Genomic DNA, 22,083 nt, shown 5'->3' on the forward strand with positions numbered 1-22,083 from the left:
TTCTCGCGTTTAACAATACTTGCGCAGCAAATGGTTGGGGTATTCGGGTTCACGGGGTAAAAATACACTAGAATTCACTTCTAGCTCATTTGTTGCAAGAACCTCCGTAGCTTCCTTTTAAATATATTGCAGCAACACTTGGCGGATTCCGCGCAAGCTACATAAATCCTCAGAGAGTGTCCGACGCTTTTTGTGGTTTGTCCATCCTATAACCCAGCAATGGTGTCCCGATGACCGGGGGACTATTACCATCAAAGGCCGTTGTTGTATTTAAGTTGTGGGAGTTTAAAACGATAAGAAAGCGCGAACGTAGTTCGGGCAATGCATACACCCAACACCGGCGAAGCCTCTCATCCGGGACCTTCACTCTTTCTAACGCACCAGCAAGAAGGAAAGCGCCGGCAGCCTTTTTCCCTCTTCTCTCTCGAAATGGCGCTACCCACGATAAAACGGTCTGTAACAAAGACCCGTTAAAATGGCTGCAAAAGCGCTTCCGCCACACGCTAACAATGAACTCCCGGTCACGTATGTCGCGCCTCGCCGGACGACCGACGCCGTCCCCCCGCCCTCCCGAAGGCTCCGAGTTCCTCCCGACGTCGACGGTTCAGAGAATCCTGGTGGCCCTCTGGCTGCTGGGCATCATCGTGCTGCGCACGTCCTACCTGGGAGAGATGAAGGCCGCCCTGGTGGTGCGAACCGATCTCTCCAGCATCCGGGGCATCGAGGACGTGGCCCGAGACGATTCCATCACTCCGATCGTGCTCCAGAGCTCCGGCTTCTATTGGCTCTTCAGGGTGGGTGGCTGGCTCGCCAGTTCAGAAGCCCCTCTCCCCAGAAATGCCCCAACTCGAAAAGATAGAGGTGGAGTGCAATCTAAATTTATATAAAACACGCCAATCTTACCTCGTGTGAGAACTATCCTGTTGCAACCGAAGCGCTGACCTAGCATCCAATGACAGAGCCCGAGCAGAGGAAGCCACCCCATTGCAGAATGCGGAGAGCAGTCAAAGATCCCAACACACATAGCGGGCTTACTTATAAAAAGTGAAAGTCACTGCGCGTTTATTGCACTTGATTGGTTTAATGATTGGTTTGCCCAATGTATAACACGCACCTAGGATATCAACGCCACGACGTTGCGATTTTGACACTGTTAGATTAGTACCATCGACTCGCAGCGTCGCCTGCGCTCCGTAGATGAAACGAAGTAGAGACTGCGGGCAACGCATTTGAGGCGGTCGCCTTTGCATTGCAGTGGGAAGGGGTGCCGAAAAGCGCACATTTCCCGCCAGAAAAATTGCTGCCTTATTCCCGGTTTTCGTCCTTCAGCGAGCGGCCTCCCCAGCTTGGGCTGCTCTATTAAACACCACGTCATGGAGGAGTTCTTTGGCTTCCACAATGAGAAGACAACCCACAGTTCACATATTGGGTATAAGTTTGGTGAGCACTGCACTCGCTTTTCTTAGGCGACATCAAAAAAAGCACACTAACATTTCCGAACTATTACAAGCGGCCTCCCCAGCTTGGGCTGCTCTATTAAACACCACGTCATGGAGGAGTTCTTTGGCTTCCACAATGAGAAGACAACCCACAGTTCACATATTGGGTATAAGTTTGATGAGCACTGCACTCGCTTTTCTTAGGCGACATCAAAAAAAGCACACTAACATTTCCGAACTATTACAGTTAGAAAATAATGGGCAACTATGATTTTAGTTTTCTGGCTATATTCGGAAATATGACGTGGACGTTGAGCTCACACAATACGAGGCTTTGCAGTTCTGTATCAAGGCTGACGTGACGTGAGAGCAAAACTCTCTGTAAGGTCCGGGTTTGTTTTGTTTTGTTTTTTCGTTTTTATTAAGCGTTTTTAAGGTTAAAATGAAGATTTCATATCACTCTTACAACAGAAGCCGAACTGCAATGCAAAGCGTTATATTTCAATTTGTGCCGTGCAGTTTTGATCACGTGTGTCGGTTAGTAACTTTAACGCGTTTGAACTGTAGGGTATTTTCAATGCTCAGGGTCGCTGTAAGACCGACCCTACAATCGGCGCCTGCACATCAAGATCTTACATTTTATTCAAAGGTGTATTTTAGTCTTGAATCCTAGCTCGTGTAAATTGAAGGCGTAGCTGCATTTCTGTGAAAGATTCGACCAACCAACTTAGCACAGTTCACGGTGGACGACGACGCATATGACCGAGTTAGCGGGGGTTCAGCTTGTGGTGCCAGCAAGCAGACGACGGTGTCGTCTAGTTTCGACTGGGTGCGTCGTCTGCTCGCCCGGCCTATCACAAGACAGCTTCACAAGCACAACACTCGCCAGCTCGATCACCTACATCGTCATCAGCCGTTGACCGTGGCAGGCTCGTTTATCTCAAAGTCAATGGATCTGGGAAAGCAGCGCCATTGCATGCCTTCCCACCTGCTAGCCGGACACAAACAAATGCACACATACAAACGACAAAGCCTCTCTATAGTCGGTTACAAGTCAAGAAGGTAGGAGAAGCTCCTCCCACAAGCGTGATGCGCCCGTTTCAAATCTCTCCGCAGTCGAAAGAAGAGTTCACTGGAAACACTCCTTGTTCCGCTTCAATGGATTCAAACTTGTCTCCGATCCCACTTTTTAAGAAAGCGACCTTTGTATTTATCGGAGAGGGAACCGAGCCCCTGAAAGCAGCCTTTGTATCCATCGGGGGGGAAGCTAATCTCCGAAAGTCGTATTTGTTTCCGTCGGTGGGGGAGAACTCTAATCTCCCTCTCGTACCTTCCACAATGCTAAGTCAAAGTCGAAAGATAAAGCAAATATGTACAGAAAAGCAAGCCCTTCCTCGCGCGTTGGCCGCGACGTCACGGAAGCGGTGGAACGCTATTGGATGCGGAGGTGGCGGAGGGATATCTGATTCCCTTTGAGAGGCATTTGCCGCTTTGCTGTCGGTTGCCATGGTGATCGCCATTTTGGACCCTTTAAAGCTTCGAAGCTTCGAAAGGGTCGTTAGAGACAGTCGCACCAAGATCGCAATGAAGCATCATCGTGCTGAAAGCGTTCCTCGGCCAATCTGAACGTGTGATGCCGTACAGTCGGCCGTAAAAAAGATTGACACAAGGCAGCGATGGGCTGGCCGGCGATAAGGCGACACGGGGCGCTTCGATAGCGTAAGCACGCTGGAGTCGCGATTGCCGAATTAGTCCACTCTTGGATGCACGGGGGACGCCGACACACCGGAGCCGTTCCCAAAGCGCGCTTTATAAACAACACAGCGTGACTGCGCACATTTGTTCTGTTTTTGCTCGCTCGGTGAGAACAGCGCTATCCTTTTTTTATCAGTGCCTACGGTCATTTACTTTTTCTTGATGCTGAACTGCCAAGGCTGGCAGATGAGAGTAACACTGTCTGCGATGCCAAGAATATTATAACTGTTTGACCATATTAACCCAAATTAACCCACATTCAAGCCAAAGTTATGAAAATATTTATTACAGGAGAATGTATTGTAAACGACTTTATTTACGAGGGCTCAATATTGCACAAATTTAGGAATAAATTATTCCTAAATTTAATAACGATTAACAATTATAAAATCTTGCGCTGCTCTTTCAACGCTATAGAATAGGGCATGTTGATCTCAGCATAAACGAACAATCTGTTCTAAGAAAACATCAGGTAACGTTTTTACGAATATCTAGACAGCTATACTTAATCAAAACCATTAATTTGTTATTATATTACGTCAGAGGTCACGTAAAACAAAAACGGTTTGACTTAATGTAATAAATAAAAATAATCGCCAGATCGAACAACTTAAGCGCCTAATTATTCTGAACTGTGATCAAGTTCAGACTCTTTTTTACAGCTTTCTATACTTTCTCTTATTGATTGTGTCGCGATTTGAAAGATTCGCGTTTTTATAAGGAAAATACTCCCGTCTTCCACGCACAAATTTGAAACAGCAAATAAAATAAATATCACTGCGAAGACTTTGCTTATTACAACGAAAAGAAGCGTCGTCTCACGCGTGACTCGTCACCCTCAAAAACAGGCCGCACGTAAAAAAAAAAAAAAAAAAGAATTTGCTACAAACGATACATATATCTCCCTCGAAGCACCCCTGCGATTCAAAAGTGGGAACGTTCCGGCCATTCTCGTTCCCCGTGTTATAGCGAAATATAGCGCCGTGTGTGGCGGTTTGACCACACCGGCCACGAATCACTTGTGTCAATCTTTTTTACGGCCGAGTGTACATCTTTGTACCGCCATCACACGCAACGTCACTGCGTGGAGGCATTGAAAAATAATTTTACTGTCTTAAAACATGCAATAAGAGCAACATAATATTAAGAGATCTGGGTAAATAAGCATGAATGATAAGTTTAGTGCATGCAGAGTGCCAAAGACGCTCATATTGGACGAGGAACGCTTTCAGTACGATGCTGCTCCATAGCGATCTTGGTGCAACTGGCTTAAACGACCCTCAGTAGAGGCTTTGAACCCCTGAAAGGGTCCAAAATGTCGAGCACCACGACAACCGACAGCGATGAGCCAATCCCCTTCAGAGGTCTTGTCGCCTGTATGTTGGTACTCGTTTGTGTCCGGCTAGTAGGTGAAAAGGCAATGGCACTACTTTCCCAGATCCAATAACTTTAGTTTGTCTCATTATCTCACGGGAAGTGAGCTACAACTTCAAATTTCACAAACTAAAATACATTTCTAAAGCACACCTTTGATGAAACTTTTACATTGCTACGTGCAGGGGCAGATTTGTGCAGCCTGTTTTAGGGATATTTACAAGAATGACGCTTTTCGGGGAGGGATGCTTGTGACACCAGTGATTGGGAGAACCAGCGGGACTTTATCCCGGGCTCGAGCATTCACACCACTACCTAGTGTAATCCTGACCTGCCCACAAAATGGCTATCCACTGGAGACACTGTCGCCGATCAAGTGCCTCAGTTTGCCGTTGGGGGCGCTCAGCAGAGGCTTTTCTGTGACCCAAACTATGTTTACAGCCTGCCTTTCTAGGCGAACAGTCCGCAGGGTGCGCGTCTGGTGATATCTGATGAGGGTTTTTCGGGAACACCTGCTGTAGCGTGGCGCCAGCAGGTTGCAGCAGCACACTGCAGCAGGACGCATCGCTCTCGTGTATGTTTGGATCCAAAGAGCGCGTTTCTCAGGCACCGAAGTGCAATGGCGTTTTTTAGCTTTGACTGCTTGTGTGTCATCGTCAAAATAAGGAGCGCTCTCGGATATCCCATAAATAGCACCTTTGCTGTCAGCCAGATCCTCTAGTGACGAACCTGTCACTCACTGACGAGATACCGCGAGGCCCGCGAGGAGAGAAGGTTAGAACCAGATAACGCCGCCTCGCCTTGCGCGCCTACGATTGATGTGCGGATAGCTAATGAAATAAAAGTACCTTTGTGCAGCGCCGCGAAGTCATAGCGTGTCGAAACGCTGCGGCCGCAGTCTGTACTACAAAGTGCACGCTGGCACACTCTTCTAGTGGGCAGGTCTCGATTACAGTATGTCGTGATTCACATGAACCAGCGTTACTAGAATTGCTCAGTCGGGAAACTGCCATAGGGCCTGCTCTAAAAAAGTTGCGACGATCCTTATCCCAGTACCGAGTTAATGGCGACCACAACGCTGCCATTTCTTCCGCATCGGCCACTCCGTGAACTGCACGGCTGCACTTACTGGTTCCGTCGAGTCACGGAACGGCCGGGGGCGCCATCGCGCACGGCGTTCTTGCAGTAGCCATATAAAGCAACTTTCATGTTTCAACTCGTCGCTGAAGGGTGGCGCTGTTATCGTATTTAGCTCGGTTTCGGTGGACGCCAGCGGCCCAGGTTTCAAGAGCGAGTTTCCCAAGCTGAGTGTTTTAGTAACGTTGACACGAACCGGGGGGGGGGGGGGGGGGGGGGGGGGGGGCGAGAGGCATGTCAGTGTTATCAGACGTAATTAGCGGTCGCACTCTCGACAACGATTCGCGCAGACGAGAGTAGAAAAATGGAGGCGTACATGATAAGGCTCTACGCGATTAGGGCAGCAGCGCTCTTCAATGCAGAGGAGGACGAACTGCTTCCTGTTAAAAGAAAGATGCTTCTTGAATGGGTCGATGGAACATGAAGGATGTCGAATCAAAAACCCGTTGTTCGAGGAGATGCTTGAGGACGGCATGTTGAAGACTCCTTCGGGTGCCTCGGATGACATGCGCAACAGCCACAACAAGTTAGGCGATGCCTCCGCCGGCTTCTCGCTGAGAAAAATCTGTCAAGTTGCCAGACAAGCATTTGTACGTCATCGCGTCTCCGCGCACAAGCGTGACGTTGTTGCCACATAATACCGATCCCGAAGAGCAAAGGAAGGGATTTCTCCCTCGTGTGAATACCCCTTTTGGAGCGAGCCTCAAAAACAACCTATATTTAAAAAGCCAATGTTACGGGCGCATCGGGTTCTTATAGGGCGTCATAAAATACTTTCTGTGTTTATTATGTATCGCGTATTTCGCCTGTTTCGTTCAACCACAGACGTCAAAATCAGAGACGTTCCAGAGGGTCTACAAGAGGATTCACCGTCGCAGGGGGGACTTGCCGGACAAAGACATGTTCAGCGTCACGACACTCAAGCGAATACTTCAGGTGACATTCTCATCTTTATGTGTGAGTCTCTTTATATGCCAGTATTTTCCCGCATTAGTTTGCGCTTACGCTGTACGCAGTGTTTGACTGTACTCGGGGTGCCCCCAACGTGAGAGACAGCTGTTATAGAAGTTCCTCTCATAGTCCAGTCGCTACTCCTCCGCGACCCGCAAATAGTCCACTATTGAGGCTATTCTGTGTTGTCGGAAGCGTTCGGCTGAGTGGGGAAGACAGGAGGCAGAGAAGGTTGATCTGCCCTTCCCAGGAATGTTCTACTAGTAATTAGCATGGTGGTAAACCCTGCGACTGGAGTGCAACAGAAATACAATAAGACAAAAAAGGACAGGCAGCACTTCTCTCTCTCTCTCTGTCTCTCTTATTTTTTTTCTAACTCTTTTTGTTCCACCTCAGTCTAAAGGTTTATTACCCTGATCAATCTACACCAGTTCACTTGCACTTTGAGCAATTTGTTGTCACTATAAACCTGTGAACCGTTCTTCAGCAGGGGATGGTCGCTACCCCCGCACCCTAGTGACCGTGTTCATGAGTTGTAAGCTTATAACCCTGGCGTTCATGCTACCCGTCGCCGCGGCGTGTGCGTGGAGGGCAGCATTAATGACATTCTTGTAATCAAATTTGGGGGAAATGAGTAATTTATTAAACTAGTTACCTATGCTGGTGATTTAGCAATACAATTACCTTCAGGCGGTAATTTTGTAAACAAATAAATAATTACTTCCGAAATTTCTTTTTCTTAAATAAGAGTTGGCGAGCTTTAAGAAAAGAAGACTACTCGGCTTGTTTCGTCAAAGAGAGAAAGCCAAACTAAACGAGGTTAATCCCAATGCAAAGCCTCGTACGTGGAATACGACAGACTGCCCGCTTAGGTTGAGGCGCATGTGGCTACTGCGGTGAAAACAGAAACATCCGAGTGACTTTATATATAATGAAAATTAAATGCACATACATTACTGCCTGGGGGAATTGAAAATGCAAAAGTAATTTCACTGCTTTTCAAAATTCGCGATAACATCATTACTTTTAGGTTGCGGTCGTTTGTAATGTAACTTGCTTACATTTTCGCTACTTTCTGCAACAGCAATTAGTAATGTACTAATTGAATGACTTCTTAGAAGTATTGTGCCATGTCTGGGGCAGGGCAAGGCGGTGATCATCATGATGCAGACGCCGGTGACAGCGAGTGTGAAGGCCCGCTGCGAGCAGCTTGGAGCCCTGGACGCCGAGTTCTACTACGCGCCCAACCCCATCTCCCAGATCCCCATGGCCATGTTCATGCGCAAGGACATCGACCCCTGGTTCCGCAATGGCGTCGGGGAACAGTGCGTGACGCCTTTCCACTGCTCTCGTCACCCAGGCGAAAAAAAAAAAAACGCCGAGTTACAGGGCTAAACGCGGGGCGCGAGCTATTTCGCTCAAGACGATACATGTGTTCAGAATGCGGCGTCCTAGCAGCTAGCACACTTGACAAAGATGGCCGAACGCAGAGGGCGATCGTCGGAATTACTCCCCGCTAAGCTCAGGTTAAAACTACGTGCTCGTCGGGCCATTCATCACGTGATCGTGCGCTTTGCGCATGCTTCGTCCCCCCCAAAAGTTAAATTGAACGTTTAGTGATTTATACAGCGTAAGGTCGGTCTGCCAGGATGGGGCGACACTGGTGTACACTTTAGATCAGCAATTTCGCCAGCGCAGTAGGACTGCTAACCTGGGGACTTTAACGTGCCCACGCAGTAGTGATACACTGCTGTGCCCTTATTTCCTTTAAAAGGCCACTGAAAAGAAACAAACCTTTTTTTGAACAGTCTGGATGGGATACGCGTGTCGAGAAATTAATTTTACGAGGAAAAAAAAGTTTTGAGAGTAATATTGATGGCGCGAGATTTATTTTAGTTGCGTCTGAATTTGGCGCGAAAAGTCCATGACGTCACGGAATTGTCATGCACTCTCTCCACCTCAACGTGATGGCCACAGCTTCTCTCCTCCACGCGCCCGAAATGCCCAGAGAGAAAACAAGTGGAAAGGAGGTGACTACCGACTGAATCACGTCTCGCGCCGCCATTATTAGACTATTTTTTTTTTCGCCCAAAATTAATTTTTTGAGACGTGTGTTCTAACCAGACCGTTAAAAGAAACGATTCTTTTCTTTTCAGTGGCCCTTTAAACGCCGTTCACACACTTGCAACCGAGTTGGGCCGAGAGAGACAAGACCAGTTTTTAACCCTCTTGCGACGGCGTAGGGCCTGCTCCGCAGCAACGCATCCGGTCCTACGCGGTCACAAGAGGCTTAGAAACCGGTCTCGTCACTGTCGGTCCTACTCGGTTGCAAGTGTGTGAACGGCGCTTTACTCTCGTCTCCAGGCACCTAATAGACGTATCCCGTATGGGCCACGAAAGAACAATAAAACATTTCAACCTGCAAATTGTAATAATATAGAGGTGAGGCAAAACAACAATGGTAAACGAATGTCTTCTATGGGCCTCTTGCTCTCAGCCTGGGGGCGCGGGCAGACCTTTAAGACGCGACCATGCAATGCATGTATTGAGCCTAAAGTGGCGCTGCGGTGTTTGATTATGCACAAGTCAAGGTTGTGTACAAGCGTGTGTCAGCATCTGTCTAGGCGCGGAAGGAGAGCGTATGAAAGAACTAAAAAAAAATGTTTCATATTAACAACAGAATAGTGCAGCTCGCGCTTTCAGTACAGGGTGTCACAAAAGAAAATTTACACGGTCTTTTTTACTGCAAAAATTAACTAGGCATCATCGAACGCTCATTCTCCGCCGAAAGATAGAGCTAGAGGTCACAACCGGATGGCAAAGTTTCAGCCCGATCCGATAACTTAATCAAAAGTTATAAGCGATCTTTTGAAAATTTCAATGGGAAAATGGTTGCCGACAGAGTTTTCAAACACATGGGGCTCTATGGCACCAGAAACCGAAAACGGGCAAAAATGGGCTCCATTTTCCCATTGAAATTTTCAGAAAATCACTTATAACTTTTGATTAAGTTATCGGATCAGGCTGAAACCTTGGCATCTGGCTGTGACCTCTAGCTCTTCCTTTGGGCGGAGAATGAGCGTTCGGCGATGCCTAGTTTATTTTTGCAGTAAAAAAGACCGTGTAAATTTTCTTTTGTGACACCCTGTATTTTCTTATCAAAAAGATAAGAATGTTTTTTTTTTGTCTTTTTAATCTTATTTTGTTATTTTTCGAAAATGTCTATTCCCCAATGACATTTTGCCACCTTGGTGCCCGCGACCAATGGGAGGAAGCGTCATGACGCACAACCGAAACGCGACCGAAAATGATGAGATTTTGCTCGCCACAGGCAATGCTTAGGACGTAAGTCCACTGCGGTGGCGCTGCTGTCGGTAGTGCGCCTGCGCAGACGCCTCACACCTCCCGAATGTGGTTTCTGCGCTTTGCCCACACCTGGTGTGGGCAAAGCGGGCTTGTTTGGAAACACTGTGTTGGTGTATATATGTCTATTGGCGTGGCGACGGCTATACAATGATGACAATATTAATCCCTGGAGAGGGACGAAGGACAAACACAAATCTACAAACACAGCTGCGTGACTGGTGCGCGACTGAAAAAAATCCGCCTAGTCCTGGTAGCGAACCAGGGCCCTCTCCGTTTCCAGTGGAGCGCTCTACCAACTGAGCAAAGCCCATGGGCGTACCAACCGGGGGGGCAAGGGGGGCACTTGCCCCCCCCCCCAGTTCTCAGAGTGGGGGGGCAAGGCATGCGTTTTGCCCCCCCTGAAACGGCCGCCACTGGGCAGCGCCCAAGGAATACCAAGGGCACTGCCCCCCGACCCGCGCGGGCATATTTTTAACGCGCAGGCGATACAAACCCTAGCAACGGTGCTCACGCACGCCGGATTGGCTGGTTCGTAAAGCCTTGCTCCACGAACAAGGCTACACGGTAACCTTACGGAATCCATCCGCGAGACATGGGCCGGACGGGCCGTCCAGACCAGGACGTAGGCCCTTACACAAAATAAAGTTTTGCTTGCTTGCTTGGAGATAGGCGCTGCCGCCGTCAACATAGGCGGCGGATGCAATGCGAGTTTCCGAAGAGGTAGCGTAACTTAGTGGTGAGATGTCTGCCTCATACGTGTCAGACCCGGGTTCTATTTATGGTGTGGGCCGGCTTACTTCTTTTTATTTTTTTTTTCTCGAACATTTTGTTTTGTCGAGGCATTTGGCGATATTTACATTTCTTTTTTACCATTAACACTAAAAAAACGAATGTTGTTGACGAAACATCGCTAAACTAAATCGTATCGACTCTATTTACGGAAGTGCATGGGGGGCAGCGGGGCTTGGGTTGCCGACCGGACGCCGCAAAGCGGCGTGTACGGGGGGTGGGGGGGCTAGGTGGGTTAATAGATTTGTAATTAGCAGCCGCACACCGTCACCGCGAAGCGGCGTGAACGCAGGCGCGGGGGTGGGTTAACGCGCTTCGAGTGATACACGAGCAGCCCATCCGGCGTGAGCGTCGTTGTTAGGGGTTCTATCGCCTGCACCGTAAAAGGAGCAGTGTGTGCACCTCCTGTAGTGGGCAAGAATTCCTACATTGGAGAGAAGCGGGGACAAGCCCTTTTTTCAAATGCGTCAAGTCTCCTTGAGCTTCGGAATACAAAGAAACGCCACTATTCGGAGCTAATCCCACAGTTACTCGACCTCTCTTGCGTCGTGTCTGTTCGCTCCCCGCGCCTCGTAGCAGTGTTGTTGCAGTGGGGGGGCTCGTTAAAATTTTGGGGTTTTTTGGACTATCTAAATCACTTTCTTCCTTCCCATCCCCCCCTTTTCTACTCCGCATGCTTCCCCCTCTGCAAATATCAGCTGACCTTCCGACCTCTGTTCTCTGTTGATAGGCAAAACAACCACTAAAATTAGAAAGTAATTTGTAATTTGAGTGGAAGTCACTCGGAAAAGTAGTTAAAGTAAACTACTGATTACTAGAATAGAAATGTAATTAAAAGTTACTAAACTACCCAGAAAAGTAGTTAAACTACAGTAACTTGAGTAAAGTAGTTGAACTACGTACAAGTCTGGCCTGGCAAGCGCTCTGCGTAAGTGTTTTCACTGATCTGCCTAGCCCCGCACACCATCACATGGGCCAAGAAAGGTGTAGTTTTACTGCAGAGGAGAAATCAGCCGGGTCCAAGATGGTGACAATGGAGGATGGGGGACTGTTCCAGTGGCTGATGGCTTGAGAAAGGAATGACCAATTGAAAGCGTTCGTAGAGCCAGAAGTGTGTTTGATGGTGCAGACGTTGTTGAGGCGAGAAGATGTTCGGTCGAGGGGTAATAACAAAGTGGTTTTGAGGTCGGGAATGTGGTAGTAGATTTTGTGAATAAGGCACAGCTGAGAGACTTTCCTGCGAAGCTGCAAAGAGGACATGGTTAGTTCAGTTTTTAGCGCCGAGACACTGAAAGAAAAGTCATAAGTGGATGAAATGAAGTGAGCAGCTCTGTTCTGAACTGCCTCTACAGCGTATTGATGAAGTACAGTCGATGGGTATTCCAGATGGTTGAAGCATATTCTATTTTTGGTCTGACGTACGTGTTAAAGGTTAGCTTAGGGACAAAGGGTGGAGCGATTTTTTAAGTTACGTCTGCTTAGTCCAAGAGTTCCAGATGAATTGGCGGTAATGACTTCAATGTGGTTATTCCAGGGAAGGTCAGATGTTAGTCTTACACCAAGGTATTTATACACAGTAGCGGTCTCAATCAGATCGGAGTCCAAGAAGTAATTAAATGACAGAGTGGTTTTTTTCTTGGTGAAGTGGATTAGTTTGCGTTTATACTTGTTTGGTGACATAATCCACTCTTTGCACCAATTGTTAATTTTATCTAGATCTTCCTGAAGCTGGTTATTATTTTGCACACAAGTTACTTTGTTATGGATGACGCAGTCGTCGGCGAAAAAGCGTTTTTTTGAAGAAATCCCAATGGGAATGTCATTAATAAATATTAAAAAGAGTAAGGGCCCAAGTACGAACCCCAGGGGAACACCAGGAGATACATTTATTAAGGAAGATTCATGATCATCATGGACGTGACCTGTACACGGGAAAAAAGAAAGTCACGAATCCATGCAAACGGTTATTGGTCGAGGCAAAAAGATGATAGCTTAGAAAGAAGACGTTGATGGAGGACACGGCCGAACGCTTTGGAAAAAAAAAAAAAAAAAAAGCTGCGTCAGTTTGGACGTGACATTTAAGGTTAGTGTGCAAGTCATGGATGAAGTCGCAGAGTTGCGTTTCGCAGGAAAGTACCTTTTGAAAACCGTGCTGCTGTTTAAAGAAAAGAAATGGGATGATAGGTGCCTCATGATATTGGAGTAGAGGATATGCTCAAGTAGTTTGCAAGAAATTGAAGTCAATGAATTAGGGCGATAATTAGATGCGGAAGAGCGGCTGCCCTGTTTAAAGACTGGGAATTACCCTTCCCACCTTTTGGTCAGATGGAAGGCAGCTTTGAGATGAGGACTGAATGAAGATGAGTTTCAAATACTCACTAGAAATAACACGGGTGTTTCTTTTGAATTTTAGGGTTGATGTTATCGGTTCCAGCGGACGAAGTAAGTTTTAGTTTATCAATCAATGTTTTAATACCAGCGAAGTTAACGTTAATAGGATGCATGCGCTCGTAAAGCTCTTCAGGGAGAGTGGGGACGAAGTCCAAGCACTCGTTAGTAAACACTGATGAAAAGTATTCGTTAAACACAGAACTATCATGCTCGACGTTGCACATCCGACATTCCTAACTCTCCCCATCTTCCTAAACGTCCGTGTGTGTCCTAACACCAGAAACCGGAATTTTAAAGGTTAAAAACGGCACGTTGCGAATATGGAACGCGCACTTTCGTGCAAAGCTGACGTCAAGTGACTCAAATCGAAAAACATGCATATTTACAGTATTGTTATCTCTTCTCGTGAAGGCTAAACAACCGTTGCATCCGTTTTCGCGCACGAAACGGTGACTCCAAGAGAAAGTAAGAACGCAGTGATTGTCTTTATTTTAACAATGTAAACACACTTGCAGGCGTGCGCTGATGAAGCCTCAAAATCAAAACTCTCGTAGTGTGATTCGTGACTGCTCCGGCTACTACCCAACCTCGTTGTCACGCCACTTTCTGCAAGCAAACACTAAAATTGCCAGTAAACACACAAAAGCGACATCGATACAATTATCTTGTAGAATATCACCTTACTTAATAACTGTTTCAATAGGCACTACAAGTTGTATTTATTTTAAGAAGAAGAAGCAAAATTTTTTTCGTGAGAAAAAACAAAATATCAATGTTAAGTCTGGTAACGTTGTAATTTTGCCGAATCATTGCCACATCTTTAGAAAAGTTCGACAAAAGTTGCGCCGAATTTTCGATTAAGGGGGGGGGGGAGGGGGAAGAGGGTCGAGTTTGCCCCCCCACTCAAAAACAAGTTGGTACGCCACTGGCAAAGCCCCTTGATGGGTTTGTCTCGCAAGCGGCATGAAATCGCCAATGGACGAGCCCGTGCCTCGTGCGACACTTGGAATCAAAGGGCAGCACGAAATTAGCAATTTAGCCGGTGCAGTCGAGCCGCTTGACTGGGGTCTTTAACGTGCACCACGCAGTAGCGATACACGACCGCACGCGGATACAATGCTCGTTCAGATCGAAAGGGGCATGGGGTGGGGATGGAACTGCGTCATACTTGCATCGCCCCATCGTCTCAGACGAGCAGGTGAACAACTTCGTCTTCTTCAACGGTACGTCATCACAGTCGAATGGCGCCAACTCACCATATCCCGTTTCACCTTATTTTCTGCCGCAGTGAAGGCTAGAGGGGCGAGCTCATAGCCTTGGCAGCTGCCCTTAAAGGGACACTGACACCCCCCAAAAGTTTAGTTTTATTTTTTTGCCAGGTGATTCATCATAGTGTCAGAAGAATATCCAATCAATATTTTGCTACAGTGCCACGTATATTTTTTTTTATAAAGTAAAAAAAAAACGCAACTGCTCGACACTGAATCTGAACTGGGGAGGAAGAAGATATAGAGAGGAGAGAGTTGGCGGAAGTCACGTGGCTGCGAAACTTTTTTTTTTTTTCAATCAACGTATTTACGGCTTTTTAGTAGCCACGAAAAATGGGTATCATATTTCTTGTCTATTTCTAGTATTGTGTGCGTGTCTTCGATGACCCACTACTTTCATTTTCTTTGGTGGTTCTGTCTAAACCATAGAAAACGGCGCGTGTCCACGAAGAAGAGAGTGAGCGCAACTGAAACCGGCCAATTCTCGATCGGCGGTTTTCGGGCGGAAAGAAACCGAATTTCGAGCCGCAAATTCTGTTCTGGGTGGTTGGGCTGCCATATGTCACGTACAACTAAAAACCTCGGCGAGCATAAATAGCCTGTCAGTGTCCCTTCAATGCACGAGAGCTTGAGCCACCGAGACGTGCCCTGGAGCAAGGAGCTCGCGCTTGTAGCCTTTCCTGCAGTACATCATTAGGGGAAATAGTAGACCCTTTTCAAAAGTCTATCAAGCAACATTGGCAGTCACCATTGCTTGGACACGAAGCACGTGATTGGATCCGAGTCTTCGTCGATCGCTGACGCAGTGCTCGTTTTCCAATACGAGCTGAGCCGAGTTCACGCCGAACGCTCACGGAGGCCTCGTGTCCAATACATGCTCAGAGTGCGTGAGCAAGCACTGGCGGACAGACGGGGACTTTTGAAAAAGGTCTATTGGGCCCGAGCCCGAGGCGGTGACCGGACACGACTTCCAGCCGAACGTTGACGCTGCGCTCGTGTCCGAGTTTGTGTCTGCACTCGATCTCGTTGTGATGACATCAAAATTCGAATGCACGGGCTTTGATTATTTTAGCCGGATTTATTCGGGCCCATTTTCTAGGCGCTAAGATCGGGAGTAAATAGAGAGTTTTAGAATAGGGGCCCCCAAAGCTTGGGGGCCCCAAAGAAATAGGGGCTCACCACTGCGCATGTGCAGAACCCAAAATCTGTTTGGGGCTCTGGGTTGGCGCTTGGGGTCGGGTTGCGTCGGCAAACATGGCGGCGCCCTTTCTGCTCGCTTCGGAGCAAATTCGTCATGGTCGCTGCAGTATTAGCCTATTTAAATGCCAGTGAATAGTGCTACCGGCTTTCGCTTTGCTTTATCTGGCTCAAATCAAAAAGAATGAGCGGTGGGCTCGCCCCATTTTAAATATCGTCCCCGATTCTGGCCGCTTCTAAGCCTAAACATACGCGGTAACCGTTGACATGGCAACGTACTGCTACTCCGTGCCTCTGAGTAGATTTCTCTCGTGGCACGATACCTGCATCTTGAAAACAAGTATTTCAAGGCTTCAAAGTCGCTCCAGCTCAGATCTAGATAGTGCAGCTGCCCGCAGAGTATGCGCGCTCGCGTTCGTCTCAGTCTTGGCATAGTTGAAGGCCAAAATCTTCGGCTGCATATGATCAAAGCGCACACCCAAAAATATCGAGAACGAGCCATACCTAAAACAGCGCGCAAGCAAAGGAGGAAGAAAATAGAACACAGGAAAGAGCGCTGACTCCCAACTTATGTATTGTGAAAGAAAGAGAAAGAGGAAGCTTCAGACATGAAGCCCACGCGCACAAACAAGGTATAAAGAAGAAAGAATAAAAACATATAAATTACTAAGTTGCAGTAGAAAAGGAGAAAACTGACAGTATAAGGTCACGAAGAAAACAAAGATGAGAAAGAAGAAGAAAGAAAAACAACAACGTGGGCTTCATATCTGAAGCTTCCTCTTTCTCTTTCTTTCACAATACATAAGTTGGGAGTCAGCGCCCCTTCCTGTGTTTTGTTATCTTCCTCCTGTGCCTGTGCGCTGTTTTAGGTATGTCTTCTATGTACAAGCTAGCTCAACTCTCTATGTTACTACGAGAACAAGCGCCAAATTAGAGCGCTACGGATTGGATTGTTTCGGCTATACCCGAAATGGGATGGCCGAACGAGTCGAGGCCGATCCAAGGCCAAAAGAAAATGGAGGAAGAGAAGGCTCCCGGGCGCGTTCGCTTCTCGATCGACGATGACATTTATGTGCTACGCGAAGTGCATGCCACTAACTCATTCCAGGATTCCAGGAGATGGACTTGAATGGCCGAAAGGGTCCCCGAAGCAATCGGAAGAAATTTCCCCTCGCGGGCCATCCGCGACCGGGTCGACCTGCTGCTGGCACAGTTTAATACGAAGCACAGATTTCCCGGTTACTTTTCGTAACTTAACGTAAAAAAAAAGAAAAAGAAAGAAACGGGTCTGTGTGAACAAGCCTTTAGCCGCGGAGTAGCAATACGTCACCATGTCAACAGTTACGGCGTATGTTTAGGCTTAGGAACTGCCAGAATCAGGTACGATCTTTAAAATGGGGCGAGCCCACCGCTCATTCTTTGTGACTTGAGCGAGATTAAGCAAAGCGAAAGCCGGTTGCACTATTCATTTGCAACGAAATTGGCTAATACTGCAGCGACCATGACGAATTTGCACCGAAGCGAGCGAAAAGGGCGCCGCCATGTTTGCCGATATACAACCCGGCCCCAAGCAATTGGGGGCCCCACGTTATTTCTCAAATTTCACGTTGGGGGCGCGAGCCAACCCGAAACCCCAAACGGAGTTTGGGTTCTACGCATGCGCAGTGCTGAGCCCCTATTTCTTTGGGGCCCCAAAGCTTTGGGACCCCCGATTATAAAACTCTCTATAACTGTCGTGCTGCTTCAGCTACAGAATGGGCTAAAAGCAAGCTACACCTACCAGCGTCGTGTTTGTGACCGGGGAATGGTCCCGTCGAGTTCGCAGATAATTCCATTGGCGCACATGGTAGCCTGGTATTTGAGGGCGTGCACTCTCTTGTGACCAGAGAAGTAAATGTTCTGATTCAGAGACGGTCGGCAGGCGAGTCTTGCTGTGCCGTTCCAACTGGTGTTACCCTCCCTATTATTTGAACCGCAAGCCACAATAAAGTGTCGTTTCAGCGCAAATGTTTTGCGTTTTAATAAATTTTCACTGTTAAGAAGTTCGTTCGCTCTCCACAATGGCGCTGCATGCGGAAAAGGCGAGCGTGCCGCGTTGCGTCGTCACAAACCCTATTCTATAAGCACGCTGCGTGAGGTGTCGTTGCGTTGGGTGCCCCAAAGCGTTGGGTTCCCCAAAGCGTTGGGGCCCCCTATTCTAAAACTCTCTAATGTTTCACTGAATCACCGAGAAAATCCTGCAGGTATACCCGGCAAAACCGATCTCGCCCGCGCCCGGGGCCAAGCTACGGTGCGTACCGTGAACCATTTTCTTGGCACAAATGCAGCACGACTTTCCCTGGTTATGAAGCCAACGCTATACAGGCGCCCGTGCAGTCGCCAAGCGTTGAGCTCCGCCATAGCCTCGTCTATGCTCACAAAGCATGGCAGTTCGACGACGGATCCATAGAGTGCCCGGTCGCAGATTGGGAGCGCGAGGATCTGGTAGCACTGAGCATTTCTAGGTGATCCTGGACGTCAGCGCACAGCTTTTGCAGCGGCGAGGACGCGAAACATGGTTTACAAACCCGACGAGAAAAGAAGCGCGAGGAACGCGAGGAGCACGAGCGGACATTCCATCGCTCGGGAGAAGTGCGTTTCGACGTCTCGCCTCAGCGGGCCGCCCGTTACATGACTCTCCTCTTGCCTGTTGCTTGCCGCTCTACCTTTTCACTTTCGGCGGCCGCGTCACGTGGCGATCTGCCAGGCTTTGTCAGTATAGAGGAGGCTATGGAACAACTATAGCCACAAAGGTTGTGTTCCAAAATTGAAGATCGCATTGCTCAGCATGCAACATGCGATCTTCACAGCTCAGCACCCAGGTATTCGTAGATTCCGAAACCGAGCTAAGCACACGTAAAAGCGCTAAAAATGCCTCCACAGTCAGAAACTTTTTTCTCCCTCAGATCGTGACACATGCATAATCTGACGCTACTCAATAAAGCCTCAAAACTAAATGCTGAACGTATAGTGGGGCAAACAATTAGCACCAAAATTCGCGCTGCAGAAATCTGTTACAAATACAACACGCCGCTGCGTATTCGTCGCAAACCAAATTCCATGCGACACACACGCGATGAACGCTGCCAAAGTCAATGCATGGTGTCAAAGCGTCAGTTGCGTGAACGACTTTATCTACACAAATGACGCACTTGCAAGCGCTGAAAACACGAGCGCACATACCAACGCACAATACATGGGTTGCACGTGACGTCACTTAAAGAGCGCTCCGATGACCACCAGAGAAAACGGGAAGAAGGCGCTGCCCTCTTACCAGGATCCTCTTTTGTGCCTCTCGGATTTGTACAGACGTCGCTACTCTCCTCTCAGAAGATTAACCCGTCCCTCAAAATTCTTACAAAAGCAGCTTCCCTCTCCCCCTCTTACATGGTGGTCAAAAGTATCCGACGTGGCATCAGTGCAACCCATATGTATATCAGCAAATAGGCTGTTCACGAAATACGTTTAAATCTTTGGAATGTGGTTCCAACTTCGGAGCCAGTCGGAAATCAGAGCCATTTCTTTGACTATATGTTAATCGTGCCCCGCGCCCGCCGTTGGCCCCTGTCGGTTGTGGCGGACTCCGGGTGAACAAAATCAAATACTTCACTAGTAAAGTATTTGATAGAGTATTTGATGATAAAGTATGATCAATCAAGGCCTCTAAGAGTATTCGCGCCCTGGCTGCTGCTGCGGGACGCTTGGTGGCGCTCGCAACCAACTCAAACTAGGGTGCCTGCATGTCTGTCTGTCTCAGGGTGAAGACATCCATTGTTGCACTGAATGTGCCAGCGCGTGACGCTCTCGCGCACTCGGTGCATGACTTGGGCGGTAAAATGGCGTCTATGCATTAGCCAAAGCTACGCGCTCGAGCTGAGTGACACCGGATTGCGCGCACTTCAAAAGGCATGAAAAACAATTGAGCGGAAAAATGGCTGAGATGTCACCACTCAAGCAAAAGCGCGTGTGTATGAAGGCACTCTAACTCAAACAATAGAAATTGCCGCGAATCATCATCACCATTATCGTCGGTCTACGGAACTCAGAAGCGGCGCGAAATGTGCTCCCCGCCTCTCGACGCAACGCACACAGGTTTGGCAAAGGAAGAACTTGATCGGTATTTGAAGGTTAATCTGGTGAAAGTGCGAAAGGTGTAGAACAATTGTTCGTGCCCGTAAGTGAAGTTCAGAAAGCTTTTCTCATTCATGACGTCAAAAATATTTATATTTTTGACGTCATGAATGGCCCGCCGGCCCGGAAAGTATCCTCAGAAGACAAATATAGATTCGCAAATACAGATTCGCAGTAAATCTTACATTCTGAGCTATGTTCCGGCCAAAGAGCGCAAAGACCGGAAGAGCAAATAAAAAATCTGCATCAACAGAGATCGGTTCACCTAGTCTGCTGATGAGGACAATGCAAGCCTCACGCCGTGGGCTCACACTTTACAGCCTGCTTCGTGACGATTCTGTTTCTGTTTCTGGTTTGGTTCTAAGCGCCGCATGCGAAGATCTAACAAACTGGCTTGATTTTTCTGCTGGGCAGCCGAGCGTTTGAAAAGGCCGGAGCAGAGCGGTCGCAAAAAATGTCGCAGACCATGACAAAATAGAGCTCGCCTAGATCGTCGGTGAACAGCCCATGGCCCGAACCCATGCAAGCGCCCGACCTGCACGCACATCTGCGAGCATGCAAGTCGTTTGTTCCGGAAACATGCTGTGTCATCTAGGAAAAAAAGGCTACAAATAAATCGAGGGTGCATCTCCCTTAAAGGCGTTCAGAACGAACTCCTGCAGAAAATCATTGAACCAGTTGACTCCGATGGCCACGCGCAGAGACGAGATATATAGCGAGATGGTTAGCCGATTCTTCGAAGCAGTTTGTTCCGACGAAACAAGGGCATCAGACCCAGAAAAAGCCTGCTTGGGCTACGTCGCAATATGGAGAGTGTTTTTGAATAAATTCAGGTTTGTCCAGCAGTAATGATATTTGACGCGTCGTATTATTCCCAAACTCGAATGCTAGAAATCCGAAAGTCGAATCGAATTATTCGGTCAATCACTATTTTATTCGAACTGAAAACTCGAATTTTCGCACACCTTTACACATAATATGTTCTTCTAAAAAAAAGGCATACGACCAATATCCCATAATATAATTTGTAACACTCATATGAAGGTAAATCTAAAACATTTGTAGCTTTATCCGTGGACATAACAATTTCAGGTGGCTCAAGAGAGTCTCTAATATTTTATTCACGTTTGATTCACCTAAAATATACAAAAAATATTGTAGGCTACTGTGTGTCATGCCCTTTTGATGAAATGTCTATAACTGGAAATTAGTTAAATACAAGTGCAAGAAAACAATTTCGTTTGTGTGCAATCTGTCAGGCAAATTATTGGTAGGCGATCAAGGCCATATATCAAATTGGCCTTTATGTTTTTATTGACAAAACTGCATTAAATATGTCATAACGCTGTTGTGGCTCTTTTTATGTGGGATGGAATTACGTGATATGGTTCAAACGAGTGTATTTGGGTATCTTTCAACATGGAGGTTTGGGATCGTCGAACCAAGTCTTATCTGTGATACCACAAACGACCTCGAAACGCCTGCCAAATTTAGCGCACTCACGTCCCGCTGAAATTGAACGAACTCAAGTTCCGATACGGTTAGCGAGGAGTCATTCCGCTAACTTTAGCATGTAAGACATTTGGGAGCCTTTGCAAATTGTTAGTACCAACCCGCAACACTCCCCGCAACCTAGCTGCCGCGATCCCCCCACGAGGTTGGGAACTCTGCGGACAAGCCCAGCGGCGCGCAGGCGCAGTAGCGATGTCTTCGTGGTGAAGAGCGGAGGGAGGAAACGGTCTACGGAAGCTCCCTATTGCTTGCCAAGTTTAGCACAAGTCCAAATCATTCTATGTATCCCGAGCCTTTAGGTAGGGTTAGGGCAGCATTTCTTTCAGAGTATCATTCCGTGCTGCTATCCCCAGGATCGAGCTGCTGCTGGAGCGTGGCTTCATCCAGAAGTACTACCGAGATGCCAAGAGCGACGAAGACCCCTGCAGGGCGGAGTCGGCCCAGGGACAGGACAGGGCCCGGTCCTCCTCCCAGCTGGACACGCTCCAGGGGGTCTTTTTCTTCTGGCTGCTGGGCATAGGCTTCTCCGGAGCCTTCCTGTGCGCCGAGTGCTACTGCCACCGTCATCGTCGGCCTAAGCTACAGACGTCGGGCTCCAAATAAGCTGCGCTTAGAGCGTCGGCAACCCATTCCTCGATTATCTCGTGGACGCCGCCATCTTGCTGCGTAGTGCACAGCAATAGGAAATGCCATTTTCTGAACTTTAGACACGGCGTCCTCGGGCCATATCGCTT

General features: G+C 47.8%; 1 protein-coding gene across 2 annotated transcripts; it reads left to right on the forward strand.

The window, feature by feature from the left end:
* Positions 1-583: 583 nt before the first annotated feature.
* Positions 584-22,083, forward strand: LOC120836561. Of its 2 annotated transcripts, none has more exons than XM_040205530.2 (4): positions 584-794; positions 6,531-6,662; positions 7,800-7,981; positions 21,703-22,083. In XM_040205530.2, exons 1-4 carry the CDS (start codon positions 672-674, stop codon positions 21,950-21,952), a joined length of 687 nt encoding a protein of 228 aa, XP_040061464.1. In that variant the 5' UTR covers positions 584-671; the 3' UTR covers positions 21,953-22,083. The 2 variants fall into 2 exon arrangements, with proteins under 2 accessions (XP_040061464.1, XP_040061465.1); XM_040205531.2 differs by having other exon boundaries at positions 6,531-6,641.

Source organism: Ixodes scapularis, unplaced genomic scaffold (assembly GCF_016920785.2).
Source record: "Ixodes scapularis isolate PalLabHiFi unplaced genomic scaffold, ASM1692078v2 PGA_scaffold11__112_contigs__length_91849675, whole genome shotgun sequence".
Classification (NCBI taxonomy): domain Eukaryota; kingdom Metazoa; phylum Arthropoda; class Arachnida; order Ixodida; family Ixodidae; genus Ixodes; species Ixodes scapularis.